Here is a 16,013-nt window from a genome sequence, read left to right as displayed (position 1 = left end):
GTTAGCAAAAGAAGAGAAATGATCGTGAAAAGTCGATAATCGACGTCTATTATGATTACGTGGTTAGAAGGAATTGGCGTCTATTGCTGTCAATTAATCAGGTGTCTGCAGGATACCCATTTAACTTGTAGGCTGCCATTGACAGTGATGAACGTCCACAGGGGACATCTTGAAAATCTTCATCTTGTGAGTATATCCTTATATATTTATATATATATTTTTGTTCACTTCTTGTTCATTTTAAGTCACTTGCATCTTTTTGACCATTTGGGGGACTTTGTCGAGTTTGCTTACTTCTAGGGCCGTTCTTATTAATATTGGGTGACTTTCTTCCATTTTTTAATTGGGCTGATAGAAAATATTGACCGTTGAAGTGCTGAAAAGAGTTGGTTTAAGAAAAAAAAACAAAAAACTTCATTTGTTGATAGAGTTGACATTTTTTAATATGGTGACAGTATTGGCGAATCGTCAACATAAGAAAAAGACGAGCCAAAATTCCTGTTTTGAATGACAATAAACAGTTCGCTTTGACTTTTACAAGATGGGTGAGAGTCATTGTAAAAAGACAGTAAAGGTGAAAACCGGAGATGGGAGGGGGGGAAAGGCAAAAGTAACGTTTTGGGGGTCAGACGATCATCTCCAACTGCCTGGCGTATTCGATGACCTGCTCCGCCAGCTCCGTAGACGGAATGCTGACCTCCTCCGTGCGTTGTTGCTGACCGCTGAACGAGTAGCAGCCGGCCGCGTTCAAACTCCAACCGCGCTGAAAAAGCACGCCGCACGTAAATCGTCCCGTTCGGCGCCCCGGCAAAAGCCCCCACCTTCTTGGCGTAGTCGGTCATCTTTTTAGACGAGCTGAAGAAAAGCACGCGCGTGGCCTCCGTGAACTGAATCTGCTCGTACGCCTTCTCGATGCAGCCGGCGATCTCGTCCCTGCAGAGATGAGGGTTTTTTTCCCATCGGTTTACGGGTTAAATACGGTGGCCGCTTGGCGTTATTTTAATTTTTCCTTTTTTTTTCCCTTTGCAAAGTGTCTGGAATTAATGTTTGCATTTTTTGCCCATTTTTCTTTGCAAAGCGACACATTCAGGCCACCGTAGCGAAATGGGGCGGGGCATTTCTTACCGAATAGTGTCGAGCAGGATGTCGATGAAAAATGTGTAGCTCTCTGCTGGGATGTTGCCTTTGGCTAGGAAGACTTTGTTGTAGCTTCCTTCCATTAAATACTGGAAAAGATGGCCGTTTTTAGGGTTTACATTAGGCCTGGTGCGATGAATTAATGAATATTTTTACCTGCTCTAAGGAGACGGGATGCCTGATGTAGACGTTGGTCTGGATGTCACGGGCACTCAGCCGTTCTAGCTCCGTGTGGAACTCGGACACGCGGTTTTGCGAGAGCAGGAAGAGCAGGTTGAGTCCCAGAATCTGATGCATGTAGGCTGCTTCCGGAAGCTCGTCCCTAAAGAAAAAAATGCAATAGAAGAGGGGGAAAACATATCACATTCCTCAATTAAGATACGTTTACAGGGTTAAAAATACATTCATTAATGACGTGAAAATTAGCCGCCAATCAAATGAATGAATGATGTACTTGTAGTCAAAGTAGTAACACTTGAGCTGGGCCATGTAGCGCTCAAAGGATGGGATGTCTTTTTTCAGGATGCTCCACAAGGCTCCGATTTCTAGGACATCGCCTGAAAATAGGATTTTTTTTAGTGAGCGGATACATATTATAGTCATAATGATCATCGTTAAGAAGGACAACACTCACGTGCTAAAATAAGCTGCTGTTTAGTGAACGTGGAGCCACTTGTGGGAAGAAAGTTGAGTTCCAATAACGATACCTAAGATGTGGTGGACTATGTTAACTCATTGGCTATTGACGGCGATAGACGTCCATGTGAGCTGCCAATTCAAATGGATTAAACCTCTATCGTCGTCAATGGCACTGAAACATGATTATTGACTTAAAAATAATACAAAAAACAGTTCGTTACAGTTAGTATGATTTTCTTGATTACATTATAAATGGCTTAACAATGTCTCATGAAGGGTTGACGTTAATGTAAAAAGTAGCACTTTTCCTAAATAAACAACGTTATTGCTACGTTAGCATGCTTAGCCTTGTTTGCTAACCAGTTACTATAAAAAAAATGAAGATACCCCGATAGATTAGATCAAATTGAACGTTTTGAAATAGAGTTCTACCTTAAGTTTAGTAAGTAGTTCGCCACATTTACTAAGGCTGGGGCTTTTCTTGTTCCACTCCGCTTTTAGCGTCTCGTAGAGCCCGGCGGTCTCCCTCAACGCCATGGTGATTCTGCAAATTGTAGCACGACACCGGCCGACGAAATACGGTAGTCATGTGTCGTAAAAAAGGGGGGGGGGCTTGCCATGTCTAGTGGATGGATGGAAAAATGAAAAGACGCAGCCGCCATATTGAAGGTGGAAAAAAGCGAACAATGCCTCAAATTTTCACTCAATGCCAAACTAAACAAAGATGTAAAGTGTTAGTTGACGATTACATTTCCGTTACATTATCCCTGAAGTTAATGTAAGAGTCCAAATAATGTGATACAAGCTACCTCGTATCTAGCTTTTCGCTTTGTGATTATTTAAAATATATTCATTAGAAAAATAAGAAAACATACAAATTATTCCCAAAATTCATTTTATAATTCAGAGAAAGAGTAATAAAATTCACTTCATGAAGTTAATTTCATGACTATAAACATAAGGGTTTGCCTTTAATTTGACACATGAAATATGGCGGCAAGCTAACGTAATAGCTATACAGCGGCTCAGGCGGGTCCATTAGAACGGCGTCTATGCTGCTCCGCCCACTACAATTTGAAGTCTGTTCAATATGGCGGCGTTCGGCACGGACCGCTGGCTCGACGCCTTAGCAAATCATGACATGTTCAAAAAAGTACGCGATAAATTGGAGTCGGAGCCCAAGACTTTGGAACGCGCGGTGGCCAAGAACCTCATCTTTTGCCTGGGAGGCGACTTTTTCCTTTGGGACGACGTGGACCGCGTTTTTTACACGACCAGCCTGCGCCAGTTAAACACAGCGGAGGACCGAGGGGAGACGTTCCAGACGCTGCTGTGCATCAACCCGCCTCGCTTCCCGGTGTGCCAGCTCCTCCTGAGCCCCACGCAAGGCCACGTCGCGCTGGTGGGCCAGCGCGGTGTCTCGGTGCTGGAGCTTCCGCAGCGGTGGGGTAAAAAATCGGAATTCGAAGGCGGGCGCAGCTGCGTCAATTGCAAAAGCACCCCAGTCGGCGAGCGCTTCTTCACCAGCTCGCCGTTTGTGAGCCTTCGCCAGGCGGCTTGGTACCCCAGCGCGACCGGGGAACCGCTCCTGGTGCTCCTCACGTCCGACAATACCCTCCGTTTTTACGGGCTAAAGGCCCCGCATGCTCCTCTCAAAGTGGTGCCCGTGTCGCAGGCTGATGACGACACCGGCGGCGGCGTCCGGGCACCGGCGCGCTCCTTCGCGGCTTCCCTCGGAGAAGTCGCCGTGGCCTTCGACTTCGGCCCGGCGTCGTACGTCAGGGAAAGGCCCGTCTACCCGCTTTACATCCTCTACGAAACGGGCGAGACGTACCTGTGCCACGTCAGCCAGGTGAACACGCTGCGTGTGGGCAAGCTAATGGGCCCCCTGCCCATGTACCCTGGGGCCGAAGACAACTACGGCTACGACGCCTGCGCCGTGCTCTGCCTGCCTTGCGTGCCCCCCATCCTGGTCATCGCCACGGCCACGGGCACCCTCTACCACTGCGTGGTGATGGAGTCTGACGAAGACGATGAGGAGGACGTCGCCGAGCCCAGGTGTGCCCCCTGTAACAAACGCCTACACGACTGGTAATCGAATTGGAAACAAAAAAATGAGCGGTCACCCACTTTACTCATAGCAAAAACTGGCCCTGCCCACATCCGACATGTCCAATCCAATTTGATGGCCGCTAGCGTTAAACCAATCCCAATACTTTCAACTCGTACCCACATGATGGGACGTCAATTATCGACAACGCTTCTGAAACCGAATAGCACCCTGAATGTGTTTTTCTCGCTCTCCAATAACAGGTGCCTCACGGGCAGCTTGCCGGCGCTCTACGTGTTCGAGTGCGTGGAGCTGGAGCTAACCCTGAAGGTGGCGGCGGCCGGCGACGAAGCTGAGGATGAGCCGGACTCGGCCTGCCCACTGCGGCTGCACCGCGACCCGCTGTGCCCGCAGCGCTACCACTGCACGCATGAAGCCGGCGTCCACAGCGTGGGCCTCCCGTGGGCCCACAAGCTGGCCACTTTCCTGCGGACGGGCGAGGACGAGCGGGACGGGCTGCCCGAGGCGCCGGCCGAGCGCCGTTGCGCCGTGGAGCACATCGTGTGCACCCGCCCCCTGGCCAGCAGCAAGCCGGCGCCGGTGCGAGGCTTTCTGGTCTTGTCGGACTTGTCGCTGGGCGCCACCATGATCTGCGTGAGCGCCGCCTACGAGTGCATCCTGCTGCCGCTGCTGTGCTCGGTGCGGGCGCCGTCGCCGCCGCTGCTGTGCGGCCGCTCCGACCCGGGGTCGAGCGCCTCGCCGCTTCGCGGGCTGGCCGGGAGCTCCTTCGAGCAGCATGTGCGCAACATCCTGGCGCGGGGGGCCACCAACCCGCTTCTGCTCAAGGTAAGAAACGGCGAATAGGCGACATTAGTTTCTGATTCTGCCGGATTGGCGAGAGTGACGTGACGTGAAGTTTTGCGCGCAGGCGGGCGACGGCGAGCCCTCGCCCCAGGAACGCCTCCAGCTCCTGAGCCGAGCCACGCAGGTCTTCCGCGAGGAGTACGTCCTGAAGCAGGACATGGCTCGCGAGGAGCTCCAAAAGCGCGTCAAGCTCCTGCGGGGTCAGCGGGCCAAACAGCTGGAGGAGCTGTCGCGCTGCCGCGAAGAACGCGCCGCCCTCCGCCGCGAGGCCGAGCGTCTGGCCGACAAGTACGAGGACGCCAAGTACCGGCAGGACGCCGCCAGCCGGCGCGTCAAGCGGGCGCTGGCCGCCCAGCGCCTGCGCCTGCCCGTCCTCTCCGACGGCGAGAAGGACATGCGCAAGGAGCTGCGCGCCGTGGCCGAGCAACTCAAGCACTTGGACGTGTGCATCAAACAGGTGAAGATGAAGATGGAGTACCAGAAGACGCAGGTGGAGCGCCAGCCGTCCGCCGCCCACGCCGGGGTCTCCGTCTCCCTGAGCGGGCCTCAGAAGAAGGTCGTGCGCGACGTGCTTCGAGAAGAAGGCCAGCAGATTGTGGACATGATGAAACAAGTCAAGGAGATGTCCCGCCTCGTCGCCATGAAGAGCTCCGACTTGGACTCGAGCAACAAATGAGAGCCTTCCCATCTCTCGGACTTCATTTTTTTAAAATGTTTTTTTCCCGATGAAGATATCTTTGTACGCTGGATTTGTATGTTCAATAAAAAAGGAGTGAAAAATATCCTTTTGGTGTTTTTGCCCGCTAGAAGTCGCTACAATCCTTGCTTTCTCTGGACTGAGGAATTCCCATCGTCGACGCCTACACACTGAGGGAGACCTGCCTGCTTTTTATCTACTGCTGACCAAGAAAAGATGTATAAAGAATATCCTTTTATGTTGCTAATCATCTCTAATTATCACAATAATCAATACATATTTGGATATTTAAGATATTTGCCATAGTATTCCAATTATAACAACTTTCATCGCATGCCGTGGTATTCATAACATAACCTTTCTCAATAGATAAAGAATGAAACATGTTTCTTCGGTGATTAAATTTGGTTTTATTTGTCATTTTAATACAGAATTTTCCTGTCATTTGTCTGTCATATTTTTCACATATATTGCAGCACTGAATATTCACTCTCAAGACGTCTTTCCGTCAGTGGCATAGTAAGTAAACTACACTAACATTCATTTTAACTTGGTACCATCACCGAGTCAAATCATCTAGATTTTATTGATGTGATTTTTTTTTTTTTTTTTACATAATCCCAAAGTCAAATAAATCATGTTGTGTTTCTCTTAAAGGCACAGCGCGTGGCTCCCGTGAAGGAAACTTGACAGAGATATTAATAACCCTGAGTCCGGCCCTCCGCATTCTTCCCTCGTGAGTCAGCGTCAGTGCCAGCGAACAAGTCAGTGACTCGGGAAGGATTGCTCCTGTTTCTCATTTGCCTCCCTTTTCCACCCATGAGAAAATATGGAAAAGTTGACGCATACGCGCACGAACACACGTGCTTAACATCTGCGTGTATGCACAACTGGATAGGCTTCACTTTGTGAGGGTGATGTTGTGATTGGGGGGGTTGGAAAATGGTGGTATGCGCCCTTGGCTGGAGTGAGTGTTTATCAGGACGGCCTGCTCGAGAACATGACACGCCATGGGACTCATTTCCAAAGAAAATTTGTTTTTTTAGGAAGCTAGCATGGCAAATAAGGTGGACGGGTGGATTTTGTCCAAACTAAATCTTTCAAGTGGTCTTGCTCTGATACAATGTGTCGACGTTGTCCAAAATGTACTTTTAAGGTCAAGGTTATGCCCTACCTAAGATGGCCACCAGCTAAGCACGCCCTTCCCAAGGTGGTGATGGATGCCCAATCATGATTAAGTTTATCGCTAGTAGCCTGTAATGGTCCCGTGTAGATGATGTTTAGCTAACATTAGCAATACTCAAACATGTATGGATTGGCTACAAGTAGTAGTATCTTAAAATCAAAATGGCTTCTTACATGTTTAATTTCAGCAAAGGGTTTTTTATGTTTCTGTGTTGTTAGACATGTCCAACCATTTCGTGATAAGTAAAACTAGTCAGTGGCTTGTTTAAAATGGCAAAAACTGTCTTAAAATAATCCTCCAAAATGCACTTTTGCCCATTGTTAAGGATACCTAATTTGCTCCGTTTAATTTACCCATAATGCCTGCTTCAAGACAAAATGGCTGACTTCCTGTTTATCAAAACTTGACTTCATTCACACTTTTTTAATTAAACTTTTCACATGTACATTTTAATGAATTCACACGGTTTCACTTTCCAAGCTCATGTCTTTAAGAATGTTAACGATCAAACTTTGCATGTTACAGCGGCTTACAAAAAAAAATAACATGGAAATTACAGCAAAGCGCAGACTAAACACAAATAAATGTATTGCCATATTAACCACAATGAGGCCAGGCGGTGGCGCTGTGCACAGCAGTAGTAGTTTTCAGCCTCGGTGAACTCTTTAATTAATACAATCGTGTAAACAAAAGCAGCAATGGGACGCACCTGAACATAAGTGTAAAAGTCAAAGTGCACGTGATGCACGTGAGTACGTCACGTGCTAAAGGCTAATGTGCTAACGAGAGAAGCCGAGAGGCAACAGACACGACAGGTAAGCTGCTAAGTAAGCGGTGTGGGCGCTAAATAGTTCAAATACGACACGATTGTGATATTTTAAATACACTTTGGCTTGTACTTATGTTACTCTTTTCACCACTTTGTGTGGTAAACCTGCAGACTAATCCGTTCCTAGCGAACAAACAACTGCTGCTTTCAGGGCACCTGGGAGATTGAAGCATTTAATAATAATAATAATAATCGGACATAGGCCATGTCGTCATTACCACAACACAAAAAAGCCTACTTGTCATCACAGGATCTGACTATTTTAACCATTGCATGAACAATTTTACAGGACACTCGTTTAACTCAAATTTGGCCTTTAGGTTTATAGCCTTTGCGCATTCATCAATTTAAAATGGAATGGTTGTCTATCCCTGTCAATGGCTGCCAATATGTGGAATGTAAATAATTTTCCCCAATGTTTTGGCCGATCCTCTGTTTAACAAACAAGAGTGGCAAGATTTCAAGTTTTTTTGAACATCCTCGCATTACAGTAATGTTTTACTCACTGAGAGCAGCCAACGGAAAAGTAGTAATCGGTGCCAAGGAAGTATTTGGAAGGAGGAGATTTGATTGGATCGTCCCCATTAGCGGCGGTCGGCGGGGAGGGCGACGGCGCCGTCTCACACGTCGGAGCCCTTCAGCCTGCGTTTGGAGGGCGGCACCAAGCGGACGGGCAACTCCGGGGGCAGCCCGTGACCTTCTAGCTTGACTTCCATCAGATGGCTGGCCAGGGCAAACTCCTCCTCGTCCAGCATGCCGTCGCGGTCCACGTCGGAGAGCTTCCAGATGCGGCCCAGCACCGAGTTGGGCAGGCGGGAGCTGATCATCCAGTGCTTGACCTTGGTGCCGCTCAGCTTGCCCTCGTCGGGCGCCAGGTTGTAGAAGATCTCGTCGTACTTGGGTTTGTCCTTGGTCACCACCCACCTGTCGGGTTCCTCCTCGTCGCCCTCCTCGCCCAGGTCCCCGTCCTCTTCGCCGAAGGGGTCGCCCTCGCCGAAGGGGCCGGCGCGGACGCCCAGGAAGGCGCCGCCCTGCACGCCGGGCATCTCGCCGGCCTCCAGCTCTTCCTGTCGCAGGAGCGGCATCAGCTTGGCGATGTCCACGGACAGGAGTTCGTCCAGGGCCGCCATCAGGTTGGGCTTCAGGGTTTTGAACTTGGTGAAGTCGTGAACCATCAGTTGTTCCTGGAAAGGCGGCGGTGTCAGAGTTCGCCCCAGTGAGGGTCCGTTACCGGATCTTACCTGCATCTTGGCGCAATCTGGGAAGTCTCCGGCGGAGATGTTGTGCTGCAGTTGAATTTTGGAGAAGATAACGGGCAGCTGGTAGATGAGGTTCTTCTTCTTGTTGTCCTTCCTGAACACGGACGGCATCTCCTGCTTCAGGTAGCTGATGATGTGAGCGTGCACCTGAACGGAGAACATATCCTTTCCGACTCCGCCTTCACCGTCGTAAAACACCCTCCTATCTCGAGAGAGACTCACCCGAACCAGGCGCGCCCGCTTGACCAGGTCGTTCAGCTTGCGCAGCGCGGCGTGCCGAGGCAGGTTCTGGATATCGGTGAAGAGGTCCTCCTCCTCCAGCTCGAAGAGCTTGCGGTTGTCCGTCACCATCAGCGGCTCGGACCAGAAGGAGCCGATGTAGACCCTGAGGACCTCCGGGGTACCGAAGACCTTGCCCAGGGACCACATGAGGGCGCCGTAGACCCTCATGAGCTGCTGCGTGCCCACCATGTCGGCCTTGTTGAGGACCACCCGCAGCTTGTCCTCGTTGCCCTTGAGCGCGCCGATGGCTTCCGCGAATTCGTCCGAGATCTCCAGCTTGTGGGCGTCGAAGAGGAGGACGATGCGGTCCACGCGCTCGGCAAACCAGCGCAACACGGCAGGGAAGTCGTAGCCTGTGGGCAGGGTCAGCTAACTTATTTATTTATTGATATTGAAAAATCAATCTTAAAAAAACAGTTGAGAAATAGGCTAGTTATGACTTGATTTTAATGTAAATGGATTGACGTTGATGGGAACCTTGGCCCCACGGCGGCCATGTTGGGAGAGGCAACGAATGGTCTTTCCACGCTTCAGTCGTGAGTTAGAATGAGATTATCGCTCGTAGACGTCCAATTCATTTTAAGTGGAAGGGTCGGTGGCGAAGAAACGCTCGTTCGTATGCTGCCGACCCTCCCACTTGAAATGGATTGGAGGCCTGGCACCGACAACAGTCAAGAAGTGGAAAAGTGGAACATTCCAGCGTGGCATTCTATGCCTCAGTGCTAAGGATGATGTCATCTTTTTGGAATGTGTGACTTTTGACACTCATGACTCAACTTTTTGGATTCGTACGTTAAGTGTGGCACAAGGCAACCGCTTTGCAACCACTTTGGTGTTTGAGTCTGGGGATGCTGATCTAATTTGATACTTTAAAATAAAAATGACTAATTAGTGTACTGTGTTTTTTGTTTTTTTAGGGCGCGGGGGGTGCCTGACCTCGACTGACTCTCTGCTTAGCTCCGGACAGGATTCCAGGGGTGTCGATGATGCTGATGCTCTCCAGCACCTGATTGGACATCTGGGCGCACTGGAATCTACAAAAACAAAAGATTAAAAAATACACAGTAAGTACTCAAAATCAATTTTTTGTCATGCTTTACAAGCCCAAATTTTGATTTTTTTTCCCCCCAAAACAGCTAATTTACACGTATTATTAAATGATAGATTTATTTTAAAAAATCTTGATAAAACATTTAAAAATGTAATCATATATTTTTCGATACATTCATGTCAATTCACTTGAATAGAGTGATTTGGTACATAATTTAAGTGTTTCTGGCGTAAATTATTTTCTTTTTAATCATATGACGGTATCATCGCCTTTCATCGTATTAGTCATTGAATTAACAATAAAAGAAAACATGTGTACTGAGAATGAGGGAAAAAAATGTATTTTCACACTGGAACAGTGGAGTTGTTGATTTCAAAGACGATATGTCTTTTATCCGTCGGTCCCGAACAATGCGGCTCTTGTGGCCCAACCCATGCGGAGCCGAGGAACGGGGCGCCGTTTTGGACTTCCTGAGTGGAAAAAGAGGGCGTCCCGGGCGGCGCAAAGCAACAATGAGGCTCGCTAACGATGTTGCGTTTGCGGAAAAACAACAAGGCCACTTCCCCGCTTAATGAGTGCCCCGTTTCCCCAGCCTTCCCCAGATGACGGAAAGACCAACAAAGGACAACATGGCTCGCTCTAAAACATTGTTTTTATGGCTCAGTTTACTATACATGGTCTATTTTTTAATTTAAAAAAAGGCTTACTTACTATTTATTCATGGTCTTTAAGAAAAAAAGCCTTACTATACATTGTCTTTTTAAGAAAAAAAAGCCTTACTATACATGATCTATTTTTTAATTTAAAAAAAAAAGCTTAGACTTACTATTTATTCATGGTCTTTAAGAAAAAAAGCCTTACTATACATTGTCATTTTTTAACAAAAAAAAAAGACTATACGGTAATCCCTCAAATATTGCGGTTAATGTACAGCAGACATGGCCGCGAAAATCGAAAAATTGCAAAGTAGTGTCGCCTATATTATAACTTTTTTTGAGTTTCAGTGTAGATTTACACATTTTTATGAACTTAAAAAAATATTTGTTTTCAATTAATAAAATCGCAAAGTAGTGAATTTGCGATAAGTGAAGACTTGCGGTTTAATTTTATTAATTTTAATTTATTATTATTAATTTATTTATTATTTATGTATTTTTTATTTATGTATTTATTATTTATTGTTATTTTAATTAATTTGAACCTTATTGTTTAATTCAAAATGGGTCATTGTCCATAGACTCCCTGCAATTGGTCGCCGGGGTGAACCAGTGCGTCCCTCCCCTCAAAGACAGGAAGTCAAAGACAAACGCAAAAGAGGGAGTCCCGGGATTTCTATGACGGAGGCGTGTCCAAACGTCTTCCTCTAGACGTCATTGGTGGAAAATGAAAACCAGCAGTGATTCTGCTTGGGGTATTCCCAGTCGCACCTGTTCATCACTGGCTTTGTTTGTCTGGGCACTGTCAGGCCCCGCCTTGGATATCAAAAGTGCATTTACATTTCAGGGGATCTTTCCTTTTGTTTGACGTTTCCTAACTTATTCTTATTTTTGTATCTCAGGACCAAATTTCCCGAACGCCGACTCACCTGTTGAGGAAGGTGTTCCCGAAAGGGTTGAGTTTTCGGAAGGGCTTGTTGGGGTCCACGATGAGGGCGTTGCCGGGTATGAGGCTCTCTACTTCGCCGTGCATGATGGCGGTGAAGCAGTCGGTGGTGGGTTCGGGTCCCACCCGGCTGCCCGGAATCTCCTGCTCCAGTAGGTACCTGCTCAACACGCCTAGCGTTAGCTCCTTAGCTATCCCAATCTTCTCATTGTTTTTGATCCAATTAATATAGTATATAAATACTGTATATCCCGGACTATAAGTCACACTTTTTTGTAGTTGTAGAAAAATAGAAGGGTGGAAAGAGTAAATAGTCTCCATTAAATTCATTTTTCTTCTAGATCAAGGGTGTCAGACTCGGGTTGGTTCGCGGGCCGCATTAACGTCAACTCCGTTTCATGTGGGCCGGACCATTTTAGATATAATATTTATATATATTTTTTTATAAATGGATTAAAAGAACTGGATCAAAAGTGCTGAATATTCCATTTTTTTATAGATCTAAAACAATGTTTCTTTTAGCTTTTTTAAAATATATTTTTACATTTTACAAAATGATTTTTGAACTAAAAACACAGAAAATTACAATTATTGATTTAAAAGGGGGAAAATCAGAAAAATTAATATACATCTATACTCTTCATTTTAATTTGATCCTAAAACAGAAAGTCGGCACTCATGATTTACTTTCCCGGGCCACACAAAATGATGCGGCGGGCCAGATTTGGCCCCCGGGCCGCCACTTTGACACCTGTATTCTAGATATATTTATAAATATTTGTCAGCGGCTGCCAGCGAGTTCAAGGACGGGTCGAGGGACTCACTTGATGAAGGTGGTCTTCCCGGTGGAGTACTGTCCCACCACCAGCACCATAGGTTTGTTGTCAAAGTCGGCATCCTCCAAGCTGAGCGAGTGGAAGTCGTGGAATCCGTAGTACTGCTCCAGCGGCAGAAGTTTTTTGCGATACAGCGACTTGAGGCCCTCGGTCACCGTGCGGATCACCTCCGGAGTCTTCTTCACATTCTTACGCCCCCAGCGTGACATCTTGGCCCAATCTAAAAACGCCGAAAAGAACACGAGTGGTTCTCAAGTTTGAATAGATAAATTGTCCGTGGCTGGGGTGCCCAGACTTGTTTGCTCCAACATCTACTACTTCTCCAGGAGCTAAATTCCAACTAGCCTAGCTAAGGAAACCAACAGAAATCCAAGAGTGAGCGAAGGAGGGCTCGATTTCCTCCGCAGGAACACCAAAAAGCCAAAAGCTTCAGATGTTTCCTGTATTTGTGTGCGACAAATGCCCCGTCGCCCCTCGAGCCAAAAAGTTCCCGTTTGAAGTGGCCGATGGGCAACAAGGTGGATGTCACGGGAGTTATTGAAATACAGCTTGTTCCAAAATGTTGGACCCCGTTTCGTACGCCAATCATTTTGAGAATTTTCGTTGGAATGACCTCAGAATTTCACAGCTTGTCTAGAAACGTTTCCAGTTTTTGGGTGTGGCGTTTGGCATTTCTATAGTTTTTTCAAATTCAATTCAAAAGAAAAGGCACTGGAGCAATGTGCCTTTTTCACAAATGTTGCAAAGAAGGCACCAACTATAAAACAAATTGGGACTTGGCACCAAATACTTCAAGAAAAGGGCTGGAATGTGGCTTTCCACACTTGCTCTTCTAACACTCTTCCGAGGACGACACAGGAAGGCTTCACCAACTTGTCTCAAAATGATTGGCCTACAAAATGGGGTCAAACATTTTGGAACACCTTGTGTTTGCGGGGCAATCTCAATGAAAAATCTGCACTAAATATATTTCATGTCCAAGTTGGGCTATTGGCATACCTTCCAATAATGACAATGTATAGTGTGGCCAGTGTGGTGTAGAGGTTTGTTCACCTGACTGCCATGCGGGCAGGTGTGGTTCGAATCCCGGTCGGGAAACATTTTCCCTTAAATAGAAACAACCATGTGTAGTCAAGACTTTCCAATAATGACAAAGTAAAGTGTGGCCACTTCATGGCGCAGAGGTTTGTTCACCTGACTGCCGTGTGGGCAGCTGGGGTTCGAACCCCAGTGGCCGCTGATTTAAGACAGACTGGTTGATGAACCATTTTGCCATTAAAAACAGTCTAAGTCTTTCCTTAAATAAAAGCATCCAGTGACCATGTATAGGCGGGCCGCCTCGTGGTGTAGTGGCTAAGTCAACCGCCTGCGACGTGGGTGTCGAGGGTTCACGTCCCGGTGTCGCCAGTCGACGACTGTATGGCGTCGGCAGTCGGCCGCAGGCCGACTGTCGAACGCCACCAGGAACCCCCCCTCCCAACTGTCTTCCGGTCAGCCGAAGGCTGACCGGAAAATATTGTTTTGCTGAAAAAAATGACTAAGTCTTTATTTTAATGAAAAAAGGATTACCCATTTACTGAACTACTAGTGTAGTGATCAGTCAAACGAGAGCGGGATTCGAACCCCAGTCTCCCACATAACAGTCAAATCCACTAACTCCATTGACTTTGCCACTGGACCACAGTGACTTCTGAAATGATGTGACTGGAAGTTATATTTATCCTTTTCGTTACCTCAATAAAGAGTTTGAGAATTGCAAAGAGTGGAATTGAACTCACTCCAGATTTGAACTTGAGTCCACCTGAAGTTCTGACCCATTGACTTTGCCACTGGACCACAGTGACTTCTGAAATGATGTGACTGGAAGTTATATTTATCCTTTTCGTTACCTCAATAAACAGTTTGAGAATTGCAAAGAGTGGAATTGAACTCACTCCAGATTTGAACTTGAGTCCACCTGAAGTTCTGACCCATTGACTTTGCCCTTTTTCTTATAATTTTTGGTGCCAAGTCCCAATTTCTTTTGTAGTTGATGCCTCCTTTCCATGTTTTCTGTATGTGAGCGTAAGTGGAAAAAATGTGGATGCTCACGAAGGACTGCTCGCTGCACCTCGAGTACAGATGTGGAATTTATTTTCCACGTTTTCTTTTTTGTTTTTTTCCCCAAGCCCTCCAGGAGGCTGCCTAGCATTGTCTGTACATGCCTGGAAAAAAAAAAGCTGGTGCTCTAAAGTTGAAGCCTTTCAAGCCTCAGCCACACTTCATGACTTCACTGCAAAGTGACCAAAACATTCCGCTTTCTTCGCCCCGCGACGTTTACGCCGTACGACTGGGGGAGGAAAAAAAAATTCCACTGGGGAATCCTGCTTTTGGACTAAAAAAGGCGCCGTTCATTAAGTGCGGCGGAGGCAACGTCTCCATTTTTGGAGTCATTAGTGGGGCGGAGGAAAAAGCTAAGCTCGATACTTGACATGTCACAAGATACCAAGTTGGTGTGAGAAATGATAAAAGCAACAACAGGAGAATAATAGAATAGATTGATAAGACCCTTTCAAAAAATAGACTAGGAATGCATGGAAAAGTTAAATACAACCGAGTGGAAAGTTATTGAAGCCACTGTTATAAAATATAAAGGTCAAAATGGAAACATTTCAACTCCATGAGGCCCTTTGTTTGCTGTGATACTTTTTTAAGTAGCATTATAAATCACATTCTTTCGTGGTGTAGAGGTACACTCGCCTGACTTGAGTGCGGGCAGGCGCGGGCTCAATTCCCGCTGATGACGATATGATTACAGATGCGTGTTGTTGTCTCTCTGTGTGGCCTACAAATTACTGACGACCAGTCTAGGGAGTAGTCAGCCTTTCACCCAATGACAGCTGGGATGGGCTCCAGCACCCCCGCAACCTTTTCAAGGATGGGCCTTATGGATGAATGAGTACTCTTGTGCAACTTAGTGTTTTTCTCTTTCTCTCTAACCATCTGTTTTATTTTTTTAACTATTATTTATTATTTTTATTATGGTATATGAATCACTTTAGCATTATTTTGTACTACAGGAAACATGCTCGACCCATGACCGTATTTTCTGGACTATAAGCCGCACTTTATAGTTTGGCTGCGCCTGCTCCGATTTACACACAAACTATATTTATCTGAAAAACTGTTAATATGTGATGCTAACAGATGCATATTTAGCCTGTTTATCTCCATTTTGTTGGCCAAAACGTACAGTATAAAGACTATTTGAAGTCAAAACTTATACTTTTCTTGTGGAAGATGTGGCAAAAAGTATTTTCCTACCTGGTGGTTCTTGTCCTGGACCAGGTGGCACCCCTGCTAGCTTCAAGTGGGGTGAAGATGGAGGTAAAAAGGAGGGTTGGTTCGTTCCGTCTCCTGCGAGGTTTGACGTAGTTCTCGTCCTAGTTTTTTTTCCTTCTTCTCCTCACTCCTACTTGGATGCTCCTCCTCTAATTCCTCCTCCCGTTTTCCGTCTGTAAGCGGGGATGCCTGGCAACCCTAGAAAAAAATCCAAAACACTCCGGGAGGAGGAATTAAAGGAGGGAAAGAAGGACGGCGCA

The 16,013-nt window shown here is 46.6% G+C and overlaps 3 protein-coding genes across 5 annotated transcripts; 1 reads left to right on the top strand and 2 right to left on the bottom strand.

Moving 5' to 3' along the window:
• Positions 1-417: 417 nt before the first annotated feature.
• On the bottom strand, positions 418-2,551 carry psmd8 (proteasome 26S subunit, non-ATPase 8). Its single transcript, XM_077611511.1, has 7 exons — positions 2,209-2,551; positions 1,772-1,844; positions 1,592-1,694; positions 1,294-1,459; positions 1,126-1,226; positions 822-933; positions 418-763 (listed from the first exon to the last, which is right to left on the bottom strand). Exons 1-7 carry the CDS (start codon positions 2,311-2,313, stop codon positions 626-628), a joined length of 798 nt encoding a protein of 265 aa, XP_077467637.1. The 5' UTR covers positions 2,314-2,551; the 3' UTR covers positions 418-625.
• Positions 2,552-2,761: 210 nt separating this feature from the next.
• Positions 2,762-7,018, top strand: nup88 (nucleoporin 88). Of its 3 annotated transcripts, XM_077611505.1 has the most exons (5): positions 2,762-3,834; positions 4,090-4,672; positions 4,743-5,605; positions 5,864-5,906; positions 6,045-7,018. In XM_077611505.1, exons 1-3 carry the CDS (start codon positions 2,867-2,869, stop codon positions 5,364-5,366), a joined length of 2,175 nt encoding a protein of 724 aa, XP_077467631.1. In that variant the 5' UTR covers positions 2,762-2,866; the 3' UTR covers positions 5,367-5,605; positions 5,864-5,906; positions 6,045-7,018. The 3 variants fall into 3 exon arrangements, with proteins under 3 accessions (XP_077467631.1, XP_077467630.1, XP_077467633.1); XM_077611504.1 differs by having other exon boundaries at positions 4,743-5,906; XM_077611507.1 differs by having other exon boundaries at positions 2,769-3,834; positions 4,755-5,906.
• Positions 6,982-15,893, bottom strand: ehd2b (EH-domain containing 2b). The gene is given in 7 exon segments (XM_077611512.1): positions 6,982-8,586; positions 8,644-8,808; positions 8,884-9,316; positions 9,864-9,977; positions 11,580-11,756; positions 12,421-12,652; positions 15,736-15,893. Coding segments are annotated over 6 exon segments (1,674 nt in total). The 5' UTR covers positions 12,642-12,652; positions 15,736-15,893; the 3' UTR covers positions 6,982-8,022.
• Positions 15,894-16,013: the final 120 nt, after the last annotated feature.

This window comes from Stigmatopora argus, chromosome 10 (genome assembly GCF_051989625.1).
Source record: "Stigmatopora argus isolate UIUO_Sarg chromosome 10, RoL_Sarg_1.0, whole genome shotgun sequence".
Classification (NCBI taxonomy): Eukaryota; Metazoa; Chordata; class Actinopteri; order Syngnathiformes; family Syngnathidae; genus Stigmatopora; species Stigmatopora argus.
The sequence above is the reverse complement of the archived record's forward strand: the minus strand, read 5'-3'. Positions and strand labels throughout refer to the sequence as shown.

Excerpts from the sequence above, each read along its gene's own strand:
- nup88 (XM_077611505.1), top strand. The coding sequence starts at position 2,867 with ATGGCGGCGTTCGGCACGGACCGCTGGCTCGACGCCTTAGCAAATCAT. Across the intron at positions 3,835-4,089 it reads GAGGACGTCGCCGAGCCCAG|GTGCCTCACGGGCAGCTTGC; the intron begins GTGTGCCCCCTG and ends CTCCAATAACAG. Across the intron at positions 4,673-4,742 it reads CCAACCCGCTTCTGCTCAAG|TTTTGCGCGCAGGCGGGCGA; the intron begins GTAAGAAACGGC and ends CGTGACGTGAAG.
- psmd8 (XM_077611511.1), bottom strand. The coding sequence starts at position 2,313 with ATGGCGTTGAGGGAGACCGCCGGGCTCTACGAGACGCTAAAAGCGGAG. Across the intron at positions 1,845-2,208 it reads AACTACTTACTAAACTTAAG|GTATCGTTATTGGAACTCAA; the intron begins GTAGAACTCTAT and ends ACCACATCTTAG. Across the intron at positions 1,460-1,591 it reads TGTTACTACTTTGACTACAA|GGACGAGCTTCCGGAAGCAG; the intron begins GTACATCATTCA and ends TTTTTTCTTTAG.